This window comes from Salvelinus namaycush, chromosome 34, assembly GCF_016432855.1.
Source record: "Salvelinus namaycush isolate Seneca chromosome 34, SaNama_1.0, whole genome shotgun sequence".
In the NCBI taxonomy this organism is placed as follows: Eukaryota; Metazoa; Chordata; class Actinopteri; order Salmoniformes; family Salmonidae; genus Salvelinus; species Salvelinus namaycush.
Genome location: NC_052340.1, coordinates 28,809,339 through 28,824,908, shown reverse-complemented (window position 1 = coordinate 28,824,908; position 15,570 = coordinate 28,809,339). Strand labels below are relative to the sequence as shown.

The following is a 15,570-nucleotide window of genomic DNA, read 5'->3' as shown; positions in this document are numbered from 1 at the left end:
AACTAACCTAATGTAGATTCCTCTCCTCCCCTTCTCACTAACCTAATGTAGATTCCTCTCCTCTCCTTCTCACTAACCTAATGTAGATTCCTCTCCTTCTCACTAACCTAATGTAGATTTCTCTCCTTCTCACTAACCTAATGTAGATTTCTCTTCTTCTCACTAACCTAATGTAGATTTCTCTCCTTCTCACTAACCTAATGTAGATTTCTCTCCTTCTCACTAACGTAATGTAGAAATAACCTAATGTAGAACTAACCTAATGTAGATGTCTCCTTCTCACTAACCTAATGTAGAACTAACCTAATGTAGAACTAACCTAATGTAGATTTATCTCCTTCTCACTAACCTAATGTAGTCTCCTTCTCACTAACCTAATGTAGAACTAACCTAATGTAGAACTAACCTAATGTAGATTCCTCTCCTCCCCTTCTCACTAACCTAATGTAGATTCCTCTCCTCTCCTTCTCACTAACCTAATGTAGATTCCTCTCCTTCTCACTAACCTAATGTAGATTTCAATCCTTCTCACTAACCTAATGTAGATTCCTCTCCTTCTCACTAACCTAATGTAGATTCCTCTCCTTCTCACTAACCTAATGTAGATTCCTCTCCTTCTCACTAACCTAATGTAGATTTCAATCCTTCTCACTAACCTAATGTAGATTTCTCTCCTTCTCACTAACCTAATGTAGATTCATCTCCTCTCCTTTTCACTAACCTAATGTAGATTCTTCTCCTCTCCTTCTCACTAACCTAATGTAGATTCCTCTCCTCTCCTTCTCACTAACCTAATGTAGATTTCTCTCCTTCTCACTAACCTAATGTAGATTTCTCTACTTCTCACTAATCTAATGTAGATTCCTGTAGTTGCCAGAAGCTGCTACTCACACACTTCACTCTGCTGCTGGAGCACACACAACACACACAGAATCCAAATAAACCCGCCTTCCCCTTTCTCCAAATATTTGTACAGAACCGTCTGATATGGCGTTGACATGCTGGTTGAACCCTACTCTCTGGCGGTTTGTTCAAGTAATTTCCTACATCTTTATCGGCCCATCCCATTTTTCACCAGTCTCATCTCTTAGCTCCAGGAGGCTAGCTAGCTAGTGTTAGCAGCAGGTTTACATGAGTAAACAGTGGAATCACATCCACTTGTCCACACCACCATGCATCCCCAGGTGCAACTCTTCCTTTCACAGTGCCCTGCTGTAGCCTGGGAAGGCTTTGTTGTTGTATGGCAGAGTGATGTACAACTTGTTTGTCGTGCTCTGGGCTGAGGGATGGGGGCAGAGAGAGAGGGCAATGTTTGAGGGGAGGGTGTGGGAGAGGGATGCAACTTTCCCTGGCTGCCCCTGGTGTAAAATAGCACATACACAGCCTGGAGGTGTATTGGGTCATTGTCCTGTTGAAAAACAAATGATAGTCCCACAAAGCCCAAACCAGATGGGATGGTGTATCGCTGCAGAATGCTGTAGTAGCCATGCTGGTTAAGTGTGCCTTGAATTCTAAATAAATCACAGACAGTGTCACCAGCAAAGCACCCCACAACATAACACCACCTCCTCCATGCTTTACAGTGGGAAATACACATGCAGAGATCATCCGTTCACCCACACCGCGTCTCACAAAGACACGGAGGTTGGAACCAAAAATCTCTAGAGACCAAAGGACATATTTCCACCAGTCTAATGTCCATTGCTCGTGTTTCTTGGCCCAAGAAAGTCTCTTATTATTATTGGTGTCCTTTAGTAGTGGTCTCTTTGCAGAAATTTGACCATGAAGGCCTGATTCACACAGTCTCCTCTGAACAGTTGATGTTTAGATGTGTCTGTTACCTGAACTCTGAAGCATTTATTTGGGCTGCAATATCTGAGGCTGGTAACTCTAATGAACTTATCCTCTGCAGCAGAGGTAACTCTGGGTCTTCCATTCCTGTGGCGGTCCTCATGAGAGCCAGTTTCATCATAGCGCTTGATGGTTTTTGCGACTGCACTTAAAAGAAACTTTAAAAGTTCTTGAAATTTTCCGTATTGACTGATCTTCATGTCTTAAAGTAATGATGGACTGTCGTTTCTCTTTGCTTATTTGAGCTGTTCTTGCCATAATATGGACTTGATCTTTTACCAAATAGGGCTATCTTCTGTATACCCCCTACCTTGTCACAGCACAACTGATTGTCTCAAACGCATTAAGAAGGAAAGAAATTCCACAAATTAACTTTTAACAAGGCACACCTGTTAATTGAAATGCATTCCAGGTGACTACCTCATGAAGCTGGCTGAGTGAATGCCAAGAGTGTGCAAAGCTGTCATCAAGGCAAAGGGTGGCTATTTAATAGGGCTAGGTGTCCCGTCAGCGGGAAATTGGAGGGCGCGCAATTCAAATAAATAATCGTAATATTAAACATTTATGAACATACAAGTATCTTATATCGGTTAAAAGCTTAAATTCTTGTTAATCTAACTGCATTGTCCGATTTCAAGTAGGCTTAACAGCGAAAGCATACCATGCGATTGTTTGAGGACGGCGCCCCACATCAACATTTTTCAACCAGCACGGGCTTCATAAAATCACAAATAGCGATTAAATAAATCACTTACTTCTGAAAATCTTCCTCTGTTTGCAATCCCAAGGGTCCCAGCTACAACATGAATGTTCGTTATTTTAGATAAAATCCTTCTTTATATCCCAAAATGTCAGTTTAGTTGGCGCCATCGATTTCAGTAATCCACTCGTTCAACATGCAGACAAAGGAATCCAAAAAGCTGCAGCTAAACTTTGTTCAAACAAGTCAAACTACGTTTCTATTCAATCCTCAGGTACCCTAAAATTTAAATAAACTATAATATTTAATACGGAAAGAAGTATGTTAAATAGAAATGTAAAATTAGCAGGCGCACGTCCTCTTTGTCGCGCGTAAACAAACTGATTTTCCACTGAGACGCTTTGTATAAAAACTCAAAATTCTTACTCGTTTTGGAATAAACAAGCCTGAAACCTTGAACAAAGACTGTTGACATCTAGTGGAAGCCATAGGAATTGCAATCTGGGAGCTAGAATTGCATAGGGCCCATAGCTTTCCATTATAAGAGCCTGGGACCTCAAAAACAAAAATCTGGTTTGTGTAGTACCATATCAATTGTGCTATAGTCTCATACATTATTTCAACATTTCTACAAACTTCAGAGTATTTTCTATCCAATGCTACCAATTATATGCATATCCTGGCTTCTGAGCCTGAGTAACAAGCAGTTTACTTTGGGCACGTCTGTCAGACTGAAATTCAGGAAAATAGACCCTAGCCCTAAGAAGATTTATAAAGAATTAAAAAAAATATATATATTTTGATTTGTTTAACACTTTTTTGGTTAATACATGATTCCATATGTGTTATTTCATAGTTTTTGTCTTTAATTTTATACTACGATGTAAAGAATTGTAAAAGTAAAGAAAAACCCTTGAGTAAGTAGGTGTTCTAAAACTTTTGACCGGTAGTGTGTCTTCATACTGTACTGTCTTTGGGCATAGTGTGTGTTGTTTGTGTGTTGGGGGGGTTGAGGAGAAGATGGAATGCAGGGGGGGTAGGGGTCACATGGGTTTCACCACACAGGAAGCTCATCTATGTCGTACTGAGTAAAGTCCCTAGTGCTAAGGCTAGAAAAAAGAGCAGAGCTAAACCAACCTGGAGCCTCTTTCTCTCTCTTCTCATAAGTCAGAAAGGGAACGCTGGCTTACTGTTCGACGTGCAGGTGTCCACATACTTTTGGTCATGTAGTGTATCATGTAAGTAGATAGATAGATAGATAGATAGATAGATGCATCTATATCTCTATGTTGTCTTTAAAAAGAGCCTTCATTTCCTCTGACAGTCTCTTCCTTCACAGTGTTTGACACAGTGTGAGTTTCTGAGTGATGTCTAGTCTGAAACAGCGCCATGGCCATTACATCACCAATCAGTGTCTTTTCCTGAGTCATTAGTCATTGAGTCAAAGCACAGAGTTAATAGGTGAAAATTCTACTTCCGGTAACGGAGAACTTGGGTCCACTTTTAATTATCACTGGAGTTGTCACACATTGCAATCAACTTTGCCCAATGGAGCATAGACACACTCGCACGCATGCACACATACACCCACACCACACACACTATGCAGCCTTGGAAAAAAGGTGAACATTTCATGTCCATTGTCCTGAGGATGCAGCTTTAAAAGCCTCTCCTCTCCTCACCTCCCTCTCTTCTCTCCTCTGATCTCCTCCCCCTGCCCTCTCCTCTGCTCCCTCTCTCCTCTGCTCTCCTCCCCTTCTCCTCTGCTCTGCTCCCCTCCCCCTCTCATCCCCTTCTCCTCTCCTCCCCCTCTGCTCTGCTCCCCTCTCCTCTGCTCTCCTCCCCCTCTGCTCTGCTCCCTCTCTCCTCTGCTCTCCTCCCCTTCTCCTCTCCTCCTCCTCTCCTCCCCCTCTGCTCTGCTCCCCTCTCCTCTGCTCCCCTCTGCTCTCCTCTGCTCTGCTCCCCTCTCCTCTGCTCTCCTCCCCCTCGCCTCTGCTCTCCTCCCCCTCTGCTCTGCTCCCTCTCTCCTCTGCTCTCCTCCCCTTCTCCTCTGCTCTGCTCCCCTCCCCCTCTCCTCCCCTCCCCCTCTCCTCCTCCTCTCCTCCCCCTCTGCTCTGCTCCCCTCTCCTCTGCTCTCCTCTGCTCTCCTCTGCTCCCCTCTCCTCTGCTCTGCTCCCCTCTCCTCTGCTCTCCTCCCCCTCGCCTCTGCTCCCCTTCTCTTTCTCCTCTGCTTCTCCGCTCCTTATCTTCTCCTTCACCTCTCCTCCTCCTCCTCTTCTCCTCCTCTCCTGAAACACATCGGAGAGTGTGAATCACCAGTTGGGGCTTGCACCTGCAAAACCTAAACAGGGAAAACAGGTGATTACCAGTGGACTTTTTCAATCAACTTTGTTGAGTTTGAGAGAGAGAGAGATGGGGCAGGAAAGATAATTAGAGTGTAAAAATAACTTTTGGGCCCACCTACTCTTAGAGATAAGCACACAGCAGGGCTATCATTTGAAGGATCCCTTTTGCGGCAGCGTGGAAGACCATTGGAAGTGAAGGAGAGATTTGTAAAATCGTTGGCTGTGGCTGGCTTTGATGCCACAGATAAGATCTGCTGTAGGACTCAATTCAATTGAATCCACATTGCAATATGTATGCAGTAGCCCTTGACTGCTGTACAAAAACTGTACTACCATCTACACTGCCTTCACAGGTAGATGCTTCTTCTGAATGTCAAAAATGTCATGTTGAATGTACAGTTCATGATATCATCATCCAAGCTGTTTTCACAATTTTGAAAATCCTCATGTAATAAAAACAAGGCCAGCATTGAAATAGCTTTATTTGGTTAAGTTGACTGTGCGTGTAACTATTTGACTGACTGTATGTAATTTCCTGTCTCTGCAGCCATCCCTTCCTGTCCTGTACACCCTGTCCAGCCAGGCTACCCACGAAGCTGTTCACCTCCTGTGCAGGATGCTTGTGTTCGATCCGGTGAGTAGTGTGTGTGTGTGTGTGTGTTGTCATGTTTAGCTGTACTTGTGAGGACCAGAAGCCTCCACTAGAATACTAAACAAACCGAAATGTGACCAACTGTGGACATTTTGTTAGTCCCCACAAGGAAAAAGGCTATTTCTAGGGGGGTTAGTAGTTAGGTTTAGGGTTAAGGTTAGGTTTTGGGGTTAGGGTTAGGGAAAATTGGATTTTGAATGGGAATCAATTGTGTGTCCCGACAAACTTTGGTAAACGAGAGAGAGAGTGTGTGTGCCTGTTGGGAAACAGATCATTATACTCCACAGTAATAGGATGCCATTTCTGCCTAACCAAAGAAAATAAACAAAAATAATATCCTCATTACAAGCAATGGTTCAAAGGCTAAATGACCTGTAGATTGGACACCATATCTAGAGATGTAAAAAAGACTACTCAAGAGTTTTGGCTTCTGCTTACAGACGGAAGCCGCTTTTTGGCTTTCTGTCTAAACATATCTTATTTTCCTAAAATGTACAAGTATACCTTATGGTACGAAGACAGTTTTTGCATCATTTCTGAGCAGTCAACTACACATTGGAAAGATATGAATTCAACATCCTGAACAAAGGGAACGTGTGGAAGGTGGTGGTAACCCTAAACACCACTGTCACTGACTAATCAACAATCCAGCTTTCGATTGAATGACGTTGGCTTCAATGGCAGGCTTTCACCTCTGGCCAGTGGCCAATCCAGAAAGATGAACAGCTAGGGTGTAAGACTGTTCCCCCAGTGCATATGTCTCCAAGTCCAACCCCTAAAGAGCACTGCCTTGACCTTACTGCCCTGCAACAACATCCTCCTATCATGAGTTAGGTTGACGAGTTGACGCTTATTCACTGTCTTATGCAACAAAGGGAGGTTGATTAACTATGCCATCTTCTCTCCCCGACCCACACGTTTACTTATTCATGCACTTAGGATATGATTAAAACCAAACAATGTTGCATGCTTGTCCTACATCCATTGTGTGTGTGTGTGTGTGTGTGTGTGTGTGTGTGTGTGTGTGTGTGTGTGTGTGTGTGTGTGTGTGTGTGTGTGTGTGTGTGTGTGTGTGCAGAAGCCCTACTAGCAGCTAGCGTTGACAGAACACATGCGGTGGTGTTTATTGGCATCTCCTGACTGACTGGGGAAATAAGATGTGCGCTGTAATGATTCTGAGGCTCTGTCACTAACAGATTAGGAGGAATCTGACATATGGTAATGATGGTGGCCAAATACATTGAGTTATCGAGGCCTACTGTATACAGGGTTGTCTCATTGAGATCTGTAATGTGGAAATAAGCCAACCTTTCTTTTCGGGTGTCTTTTTCCAGACCAGAGGGCAGTATTTCTCCCCCCTCGTTTCAATCTGGCACATCTAAGTGGGATATTGCTGACTAGTCAGATGGTTATTCAGTTGAGGCTGATTTGGTTTGATTCCAAGGTCCACTTTTAATATGGGGTGTCCTCGAAAGAGAGCGAATGTGCAGTAGACTGCTGTTTGAGAGCCAGCAAATGCTTTATCAAACAGACCATTTGATTTGGAGGGATTTCATAGTCCTGTATGTATTCCATCAGTGTGTGTGTAGTCTGTATACATCAGTGTGTGTTTGGCCCTCCCCCAGTCTAAACGGATCTCAGCGAAGGATGCCCTGGCCCACCCCTACCTGGACGAGGGCAGACTGAGGTACCACACCTGCATGTGCAAGTGCTGCTACACCACCTCCTCTGGCCGTGTCTACACCAGCGACTTCGAGCCCGTCACCAACCCCAAGTTCGACGACGGCTTCGAGAAGAATCTGACCTCCGTCAGACAGGTCAAAGGTGAGTCTGTTGACCAACCAGCAGAGGGCAAAGTTGCACTATGGGAATTAGCCCTTTCAAGTTTTGTTGTTTTGATTATTTTATCCTCTGTTTTAGGCCTATCGATCTCATTCGTTTTTATCCCCTTCATGTTACTGGGTTCTGTTTTTCCACTGGGTTTGCAAAGAGAGGCAGCTTTAGCTAAAGCTAATTAGTTTCAATGGGTGATAGATAGACATCCATCCATTGCATACACGGTGAAAGTCTTAACCTAGTATTGTGATTATTGTGAAACCGGCAGCTTTACAGATGCCTGAGGTCCTAATTGAATCCAATCAACCCTGAGACCATGTGCAGATCATGCCTCTGTGTGTTAAAGCGTTCGCGTGCTTCCCAGACGAAACCGTTCGGAAGGGTTCGTGCATATATTATGATGACATTTTGTGATTTTTGTTGTTAGTTTAGACTTCGTGAATTATTTTTTTCAGCTGTTCAGGCACCACATTGTTTTTCTCGAAAGTAGCCGAAGTCTACGCCCCTTCGTTGGTGATTGGTCAATAATAGGGATTCTTCAATAAAGTCGATTCTTCAATGAGACGACTCGTTTTCATGCACATTTTTTTCTTTGAGAAATACTGCACCAAACATTTAGTTAGATGTAAAATTACACGACTAAGTTCTCCTCTGCAAAAAGTCAACATTTATGACAGATTTCTTGAGTTATCTTGTACTGAACAAAAATATAAACGCAACATGTGAAGTGTTGGTCTCATGTTTCATGAGCTGAAGTAAAAGATCCCAGAAATTTTCCATATGCACGAAAAGCTTATTTCTCTCAAATTTTGTGCAAAAATTTGTTTACATCCCTGTTAGTGAACATTTCTCCTTTGCCAAGATAATCCATCCACCTGACAGGTGTGGCATACCAAGAAGCTGTTTAAACAGCATGATCATTACATAGGGGGAGACCCAGATCATTGGTGGCCTGTTCTGTTAGCAGGTATTAGTGAGGTTGTCTTCTAAAAGCAGGCTTACTCTGGTGGAGGGTCGAAATAAACCTGGCCTTTCTCCCTCCTCCTTCTCTCCCTTATTTTCTCTTCCTCCTCCTTCTCCCCACCCCCTTCTCTTCCCTCCCTCCTACTCCTCTTCCTCCCCACCCCCATTCTTCTGGACACTGGACTCTAGTGCACCACTTTAGTTGCTAGCCTTTAGAGGCCTTTGGTGTGTGCACATGTACTGTACACACAAATGTGCATGCTCATACTGGTAAAAATGGCTGAAATGTTAAGATGATTTGTCATCAATTGTGTAATGCAATCACAGTTTCCTCCTCTGCAGCAAAAGACAGATGGCTGGAGTTTGCAGGAATGTGATGAATGACAAAACATAGCTCAATACATCTGAAACCTTAGTGCAGGTGCCAGATATCCTGGAGTAGGCCTGTGACAAAAACAAAGAAAAATGAATAGCATTTTACTTTTACTTCAGATATTGTACTCTCTGGTACATATTTCAACTATTTACTTCGTCCTAAGTGGTATCTACACAACAACGCTTGTTTTAATGAACCCAAATGAAGCAAAATAATCAGATCATTATAATGCAACTACCATTTCACCGCGTGATTTCTAAATACAGTTGTATTTAGAAATCGCCCCGGCCCCGCGCTAAATAAATTACATACACTTAGGTTGGTGTCATTAAAACTTGTTTTTCAACCACTCCACAAATTTCTTGTTAACAAAATAGAGTTTTGGTAAGTCGGTTAGGACATCTACTTTGTGCATGACACAATTGTTAACAGACAGATTATTTCACTTATCATTCACTGTATCACAATTCCAGTGGGTCAGAAGTTTACACTAAGTTGACTGTACCTTTAAACAGCTTGGAAATTTCCAGAAAATTATGTCATGGCGTTAGAAGCTTCTGATAGGCTAGTTGACATAATTTGAGTCAATTGGAGGTGTACCTGTGGATGTATTTCAAGGCCTACCTTCAAACTCAGTGCCTCTGCTTGACATTATGGGAAAATCAGAAGAAATCAGCCAAGACCTCAGAAAAAGATTGTAGACCTTCACAAGTCTGGTTCATCCTTGGGAGCAATTTCCAAACTCCTGAAGGTACCACGTTCATCTGTACAAACAATAGTATGCAAGTATAAACACCATGGGACCACGCAGCCGTCATACTGCTCAGGAAGGAGACGCGCTCTGTCTCCTAGAGATGAACGTACTTTGGTGCGAAAAGTGCAAATCAATCCCAGAACAACAGCAAAGGACCTTGTGAAGATGCTGGGGGAAAAAGGTAGAAAAGTATCTATATCCACAGTAAAACAAGTCCTATATCGACATAACCTGAAAGGCCACTCAGCAAGGAAGAAGCCACTGCTCCAAAACCGCCATTAAAAATGCCAGACTACGGTTTGCAACTGCACATGGGGACAAAGATCGTCTTTAAATTTATTTTTATTTTTTTAATATACCCCCTTTTTCTCCCCAATTTCGTGGTATCCAATTGTTACTAGTTACTGTCTTGTCTCATCGCTACAACTCCCGCACGGACTCGGGAGAGGTGAAGGTCGAGAGCCATGCGTCCTCCGAAACACAACCCAACCAAGCTGCACTGCTTCTTAACACAGCGCGCATCCAACCCGGAAGCCAGCCGCACCAATGTGTCGGAGGAAACACCGTACACCTAGCGACCTGGTTAGCGTGCACTGCGCCCGGCCCGCCACAGGAGTCGCTAGTGCGCGATGAGACAAGGATATCCCTGCCGGCCAAACCCTCCCTAACCCGGACATTGCTGGGCCAATTGTGCGCCGCCCCGTGGGCCTCGAGCCTGGGCTCGAACCCAGAGTCTCTGGTGGCACAGCTAACACTGCGATGCAGTGCCTTAGACCGCTGCGCCACCCGGGAGGCCCAAAAGATCGTACTTTTTGGAGAAATGTCCTCTGGTCTGATGAAACAAAAATAGAACTGTTTGGCCATAATGACCATCGTTATGTTTGGAGGAAAAAGAGGGAGGCTTGCAAGCCAAAGTACACCATCCCAACCGTGAAGCACGGGGGTGGTAGCATCATGTTGTGGGGGTGCTTTGCTGCAGGAGGGAATGGTACACTTCACAAAATAGATGACATCATGGAAGGAAAATTATGTGGATATATTGAAGCAACATCTGAAGACATCAGTCAGGAAGTAAAGCTTAGTCGCAAATGGGTCTTCCAAATGGACAATGACCCCAAGCATATTTCCAAAGTTGTGGCAAAATGGCTTAAGGACAACAAAGTCAAGGTATTGGAGTGGCCATCACAAAGCCCTGACCACAATCCTACAGAAGATTTGTGGGCAGAACTGAAAAAGCGTGTGTGAGCAAGGAGGCCTACAAACCTGACTCAGTTACACCAGCTCTGTCAGGAGGAATGTGCCAAAATTCCCCCAACTTATTGTGGGAGGCTTGTGGAAAGCTACCCGAAACGTTTGACCCAAGGTAAACAATTTCAAGGCAATGCTACCAAATACTAATTGAGTATGTAAACTTCTGACCCACTGGGAATGTTGTGAAAGAAATAAAAGCTGAATTAAATCATTCTCTCTACTATTCTGACATTTCACGTTCTTAAAATAAAGTGGTGATCCTAACTGACCTAAGACAGGGAATTTTTACTTGGATTAAAAGTCAGGAATTGTGAAACTGAGTTTAAATGTATTTAAAGGTGGTATGTAAACGTCCGACTTCAACTGTATATTTTGCACACTGCCTGTGACTGTTGCTGGTGGCGAAAGAGCTTTCAGTAAGCTAAAACTGATAAACTATTTGAGGTCCAGTATGTCCAAGGACATTCCGACTTCAACTGTACATACCATGTGTTTGTAAGTGAAAATCCACACTTCAAAATAGATCTTTACCAAATTAAAACACAAGCCCTAAATACAGTACAACACAGTAAGTTAGCCCCGGTTAAAAAGCTTACTTTGAAACTTGGTGTAACTAAAGAATGTGTTCGGTCCATCTCCCTGAGTCTGACTCTGTCTCTGTCTTCCACAGAGATCATTCACCAGTTCATCCTGGAACAGCAGAAGGGGAACAGAGTGCCGCTCTGCATCAACCCCCAGTCAGCCGCTTTCAAAAGCTTTATCAGGTAAGACTAGAGGCCTCTGCCGGTGGATACCACCAGATTCTTCATTGTTTGGATTTTTGTACTTAAGCTACAGTAGTTTGAAAGCTAGCCACTCCTTAGAAACTTGATAGCTTGATAGATGACATTGACCCTACTTGACCTGGTCCTGTGAGCATATCCGCTTCCCTTCCCTTACCATAATCTACCTGCCACACCTTGATACCTGTGTCCTTCTGTGTCACAATGAGAACAGTAAGAATCCATTGCAGTGGCCAGCTTGTCAACCAATAAAAGTCTCTTTCTCCTTGCAGTATTGTTTTTACCGGCCTAAAACATCTGATTTGTGAGTTTTCCTCCTACCTCCAGCCTGCCAGCCGACATGCTGAGAGTTATTGTGAAGGATTTGGTGCAATAGTTAAAAGCTTTTTCTGCAGGTCCTCTGCAGTAGATGCATGCTGCTCATTAAACAGAAAGTGGTGGTGCGGCAGTGCCAGTGACTGACTATATCTTTCCATCTCTCCCTGTCCCCTCATCTGTCTCCTCTTTTGTTCTTTCTTTCACTCGTCTCCCTCAATGTTTCTCTCTCTCTCTCCCATCTCTCCCTGACAGTTCCACTGTGGCCCAGCCTTCTGAGATGCCCCCGTCCCCCCTGGTGTGGGAATAGCTGCTGTCTGTGCCACGCCCTGGCCCCGCGCTGGACTACTGAGGACAACAACAAGAAACCCCAACCTGCGTAGCATTTCACTGGAGTCTAGGACTAGCAATGCCCACTGTGTGTGTACTGTAATACTAACTATGAAGTTTTAAAATGAACCCAACCACTGCTGACTGGGTTATGGAGGGACTTTTACAGTGTGCTATGTATGCAAGTGTATACCCACACTGCTCTGTAGATGCAAAGCCACAAATGGATGCACACACACGTGCATACAAACATTGTGCAGAGCTGGTATAAGGGCCAACCTCGTGGGCTTGAAAGTGTGTGTGTAAAGCCAGGGATGAGACAGTATGCTGCAGAGAGTCCTCGTAGTCTCTGCCTGCATTCCCAGAGGGCAACGCACAGCTCCCGTCCACTTCCATACATGCATAGTCATCACTTATTTATTAAAGGAGGGAGACGCGTTCCGGAAAGGGTGTTCTTTTTATATATAGCACAGGATTTAAGACACTACCTGCTCACGCTAGTTAACCCCCCCCTCCCTCAGAAATCATAATGTTCAATTAGAGATAATGCTTTTTATTTATTTGTGGTGTACTGTTAAACAGTTTAGTCAGAGGGTTTCATTGTTTGTTTTGTCAAAAAAAAATCCTGCTCTATTGCTGTTTGTTCTATGCCTGCTGTCCCCCGGGTTAGAAGTCAGTATTTGTGAAGAGATGTGTGTGCTCTGCATGCCACTTGGTTGCGATACGTATGGCGAGAACCCCTCACACCCCACCCGGCACACACACTCTCATGACTAACCCAAATATGGTGCTCTGTCAGTATTAGCTGGGTAAAATGTGGTAACCCTGGAATGTGGTTGCATCAAAGAATAGGCTATTAGTGGGAAAGAAGCGCCACTGAGAGCTGAAGATATCCTCCGCTCTGGGTACAGTAACATGACGGGGGACAGAGAGAAGGTAGTTTAGGGTACATATTGACATTGTGGTATTCAGCACAGATTTTGTGCTACAGGAACAAGAAGGCCATTTTGGGGTGGTACTTGGTCGTTGCGTTTTCTCTCTGGAGACTCTTAGAGACCGAATTCAAGTAATCTGCTGTTAAACGTACTGTACCATATGAACAGGCATGTTAAGCGTGTAAGGGATACAGTCATTCACTGGTTCCCCTGCCATGTCTTCTGAATCTATAGTCCTACCATACACTGTCCATGTTCTGTCAATACATACCTAGTTAAAGACAGACAAGCAAAATAATACGAAGATCAGCCAAACCAAAATTATTTAATTATTCTAAAGAGAAAGCGAAACCAAGATTTAAAAAAATATATTAAAAAAAATAGATGTTTGATGATACGGGGATGCTGCCATTTCTGGAAGATGTTGATTTATTCCAAAGGGTCCCAACAAGTGGGATGTGTGCGTGTTACTTATACGTGTGTCCTGTCACGTGCAAATTAATATGTTTAACTAACTACAGTGAGTTGCTTTGGAGAGGGGGTGTCACCTTATAAAGGGAATGGTGTCAAAGAGATAGATATTCCCATCAATGAATAAGGTCAATGAATAATTGACCCAGTAATATTAGGTCTACTTTAAGCCTCACTCCCCATAGCGATGTTTCATGTCACCCACATTTGCACCTACGCCAATAAAATAAACTCGCAGAAGAAAACTATTTAATATATTTTTAGATTATTATTTTCTATTTCTTTCAGTCAATGTTCAATGGCATGATCCATAGAATATGATATGTCAATAGGTGAAAAACAAATAGATTTCAAACCAAATCTACAATGGAGGAAAAGAATCAATAAATGAAAACTCAAAACAATACTGCTGTATTTTAGGGCTGTGCATTTTATTTTATTTTTGAGACTTGCATATAAATGTATATATTTTATTTTGTCTTTTTTATGTTTTCCCCTGTACACGAGTGTGTAGAAGAAATAAATAATCCAAAACAAACATGATTCAGAAAACAAATGAAAAAACACATAACCAATTATGTTAATTGTGTCTTGTGTGTACTGCAGAGCTGTGGATATATTGAAGTAGAAGGCTTTTTTCTTATTATTATTTCTACCTTAGAGAAACACTTTACTATTGTGTGTATATGTATATAAGGAATTACAATGTTGCTCTCTACCTCTTGAGCTCTATTACTTGGTTTGTTAACCTCCACAAATGTATCAGTTCATGTGGAGAATTAAAAATAAAACTTGAATGTCCCTTACAGCTTTTATATATATATATATATATTTATATATATATATATATATATATATATATATATATATAAAACAGCTAGTTTTCTTTTTCACTCATTTGAAAAACATTTTTTAATTTGCCAGAGGTAGGATTCATCATGTCATTGTATTAAAATACCCTATCAATAGCCAAGCAATTCCAGACTGTTAGTTGACGTTGAGTCATATATTTGATAGGCTATGACCCTCCCCTATGACCCTCCTCGTCTCCCTGTGTAATATCTGTGTGAAGAGATTTTGTGTTGAAATGAAGTACAAAAACCCACTGATACTAATTTTCGATATATAATAACAAAGCAGACAGAAATATGATGGTGGTGCTGTGAGAGAGACTAACTTGAACTCTGCAACTGATATTTGGGCAAAATTTGGATAGGTACTACTTGTGCTGTCACACATTTTATAAGACATTTGAAGTTTATACTCAGAGGTAATGTAATTTGAATACAATTTACGATAAATATATATATAAAGCTCTGCTTACAAGGACCTTAAAGCCAATGTGAAGTTGAGACCGGAAATGACTCCTCGGATGTGCTCAAGTGTGTGTTGGGAAAAATGTCCGGTCTCTAAAAGTGTAGATTTGAAGTACAGTGGTGAAACTCATTAAATGTGACCTTTTAAAGAACTTCAGTGCTGTGGCTCTTGTTATTCTATTTCCTACTTCAGTATAGACCTAGACTGTTATGTAGATCATGTATTATACATAATGTCTGATTTCATCCTGGTTGATTGTGTTGTCTCGTGTTGATCAGTTGGTAAGCATTGATCTTGCAAGGCCAAGGTTGTAGGTTCGACTTACTACTTACTGTAAGTTGCTTTGGATAAGAGCATCTGCTAAATGACCAAAATGTAGAATTGTGTGATTATTTCATGAGTTTTACTGCCACCCACTGGAGGACATTAGCTTAAACAGTCTAAGCAATTCCAAAACTTGTGATCACACTGGTATACAATCAAATCACACATTGCTTTCACATTGGATTTGACCCTTTTATGTTCCATTGAGGGCAAGTGTATATCAATATAGACAGAATCTCAATTATTGTCCATATGATAGGTGCTCTGTGCAAGTCCAACCTCAACACACCTTATTGTCTATGATACTGTATGTCTTAAGCAGTAAATGAAGACAATTCCTTGAGAAAAATAAAGAATGTTGAACATTG

The 15,570-nt window shown here is 42.4% G+C and overlaps 1 protein-coding gene across 1 annotated transcript in view; it reads left to right on the top strand.

Annotated features, from left to right (window-relative positions):
- nlk2 (nemo-like kinase, type 2) overlaps positions 1 to 15,570 on the top strand; it is an 82,175-nt gene extending 66,605 nt beyond the window's left edge. The window contains exons 8-11 of the mRNA XM_038973382.1: positions 5,444 to 5,530; positions 7,174 to 7,372; positions 11,399 to 11,492; positions 12,081 to 15,570. Coding sequence (XP_038829310.1) covers positions 5,444 to 5,530; positions 7,174 to 7,372; positions 11,399 to 11,492; positions 12,081 to 12,135 — 435 coding nt within the window. The 3' untranslated portion in view covers positions 12,136 to 15,570. The remainder of the gene's footprint in view (positions 1 to 5,443; positions 5,531 to 7,173; positions 7,373 to 11,398; positions 11,493 to 12,080) is intronic.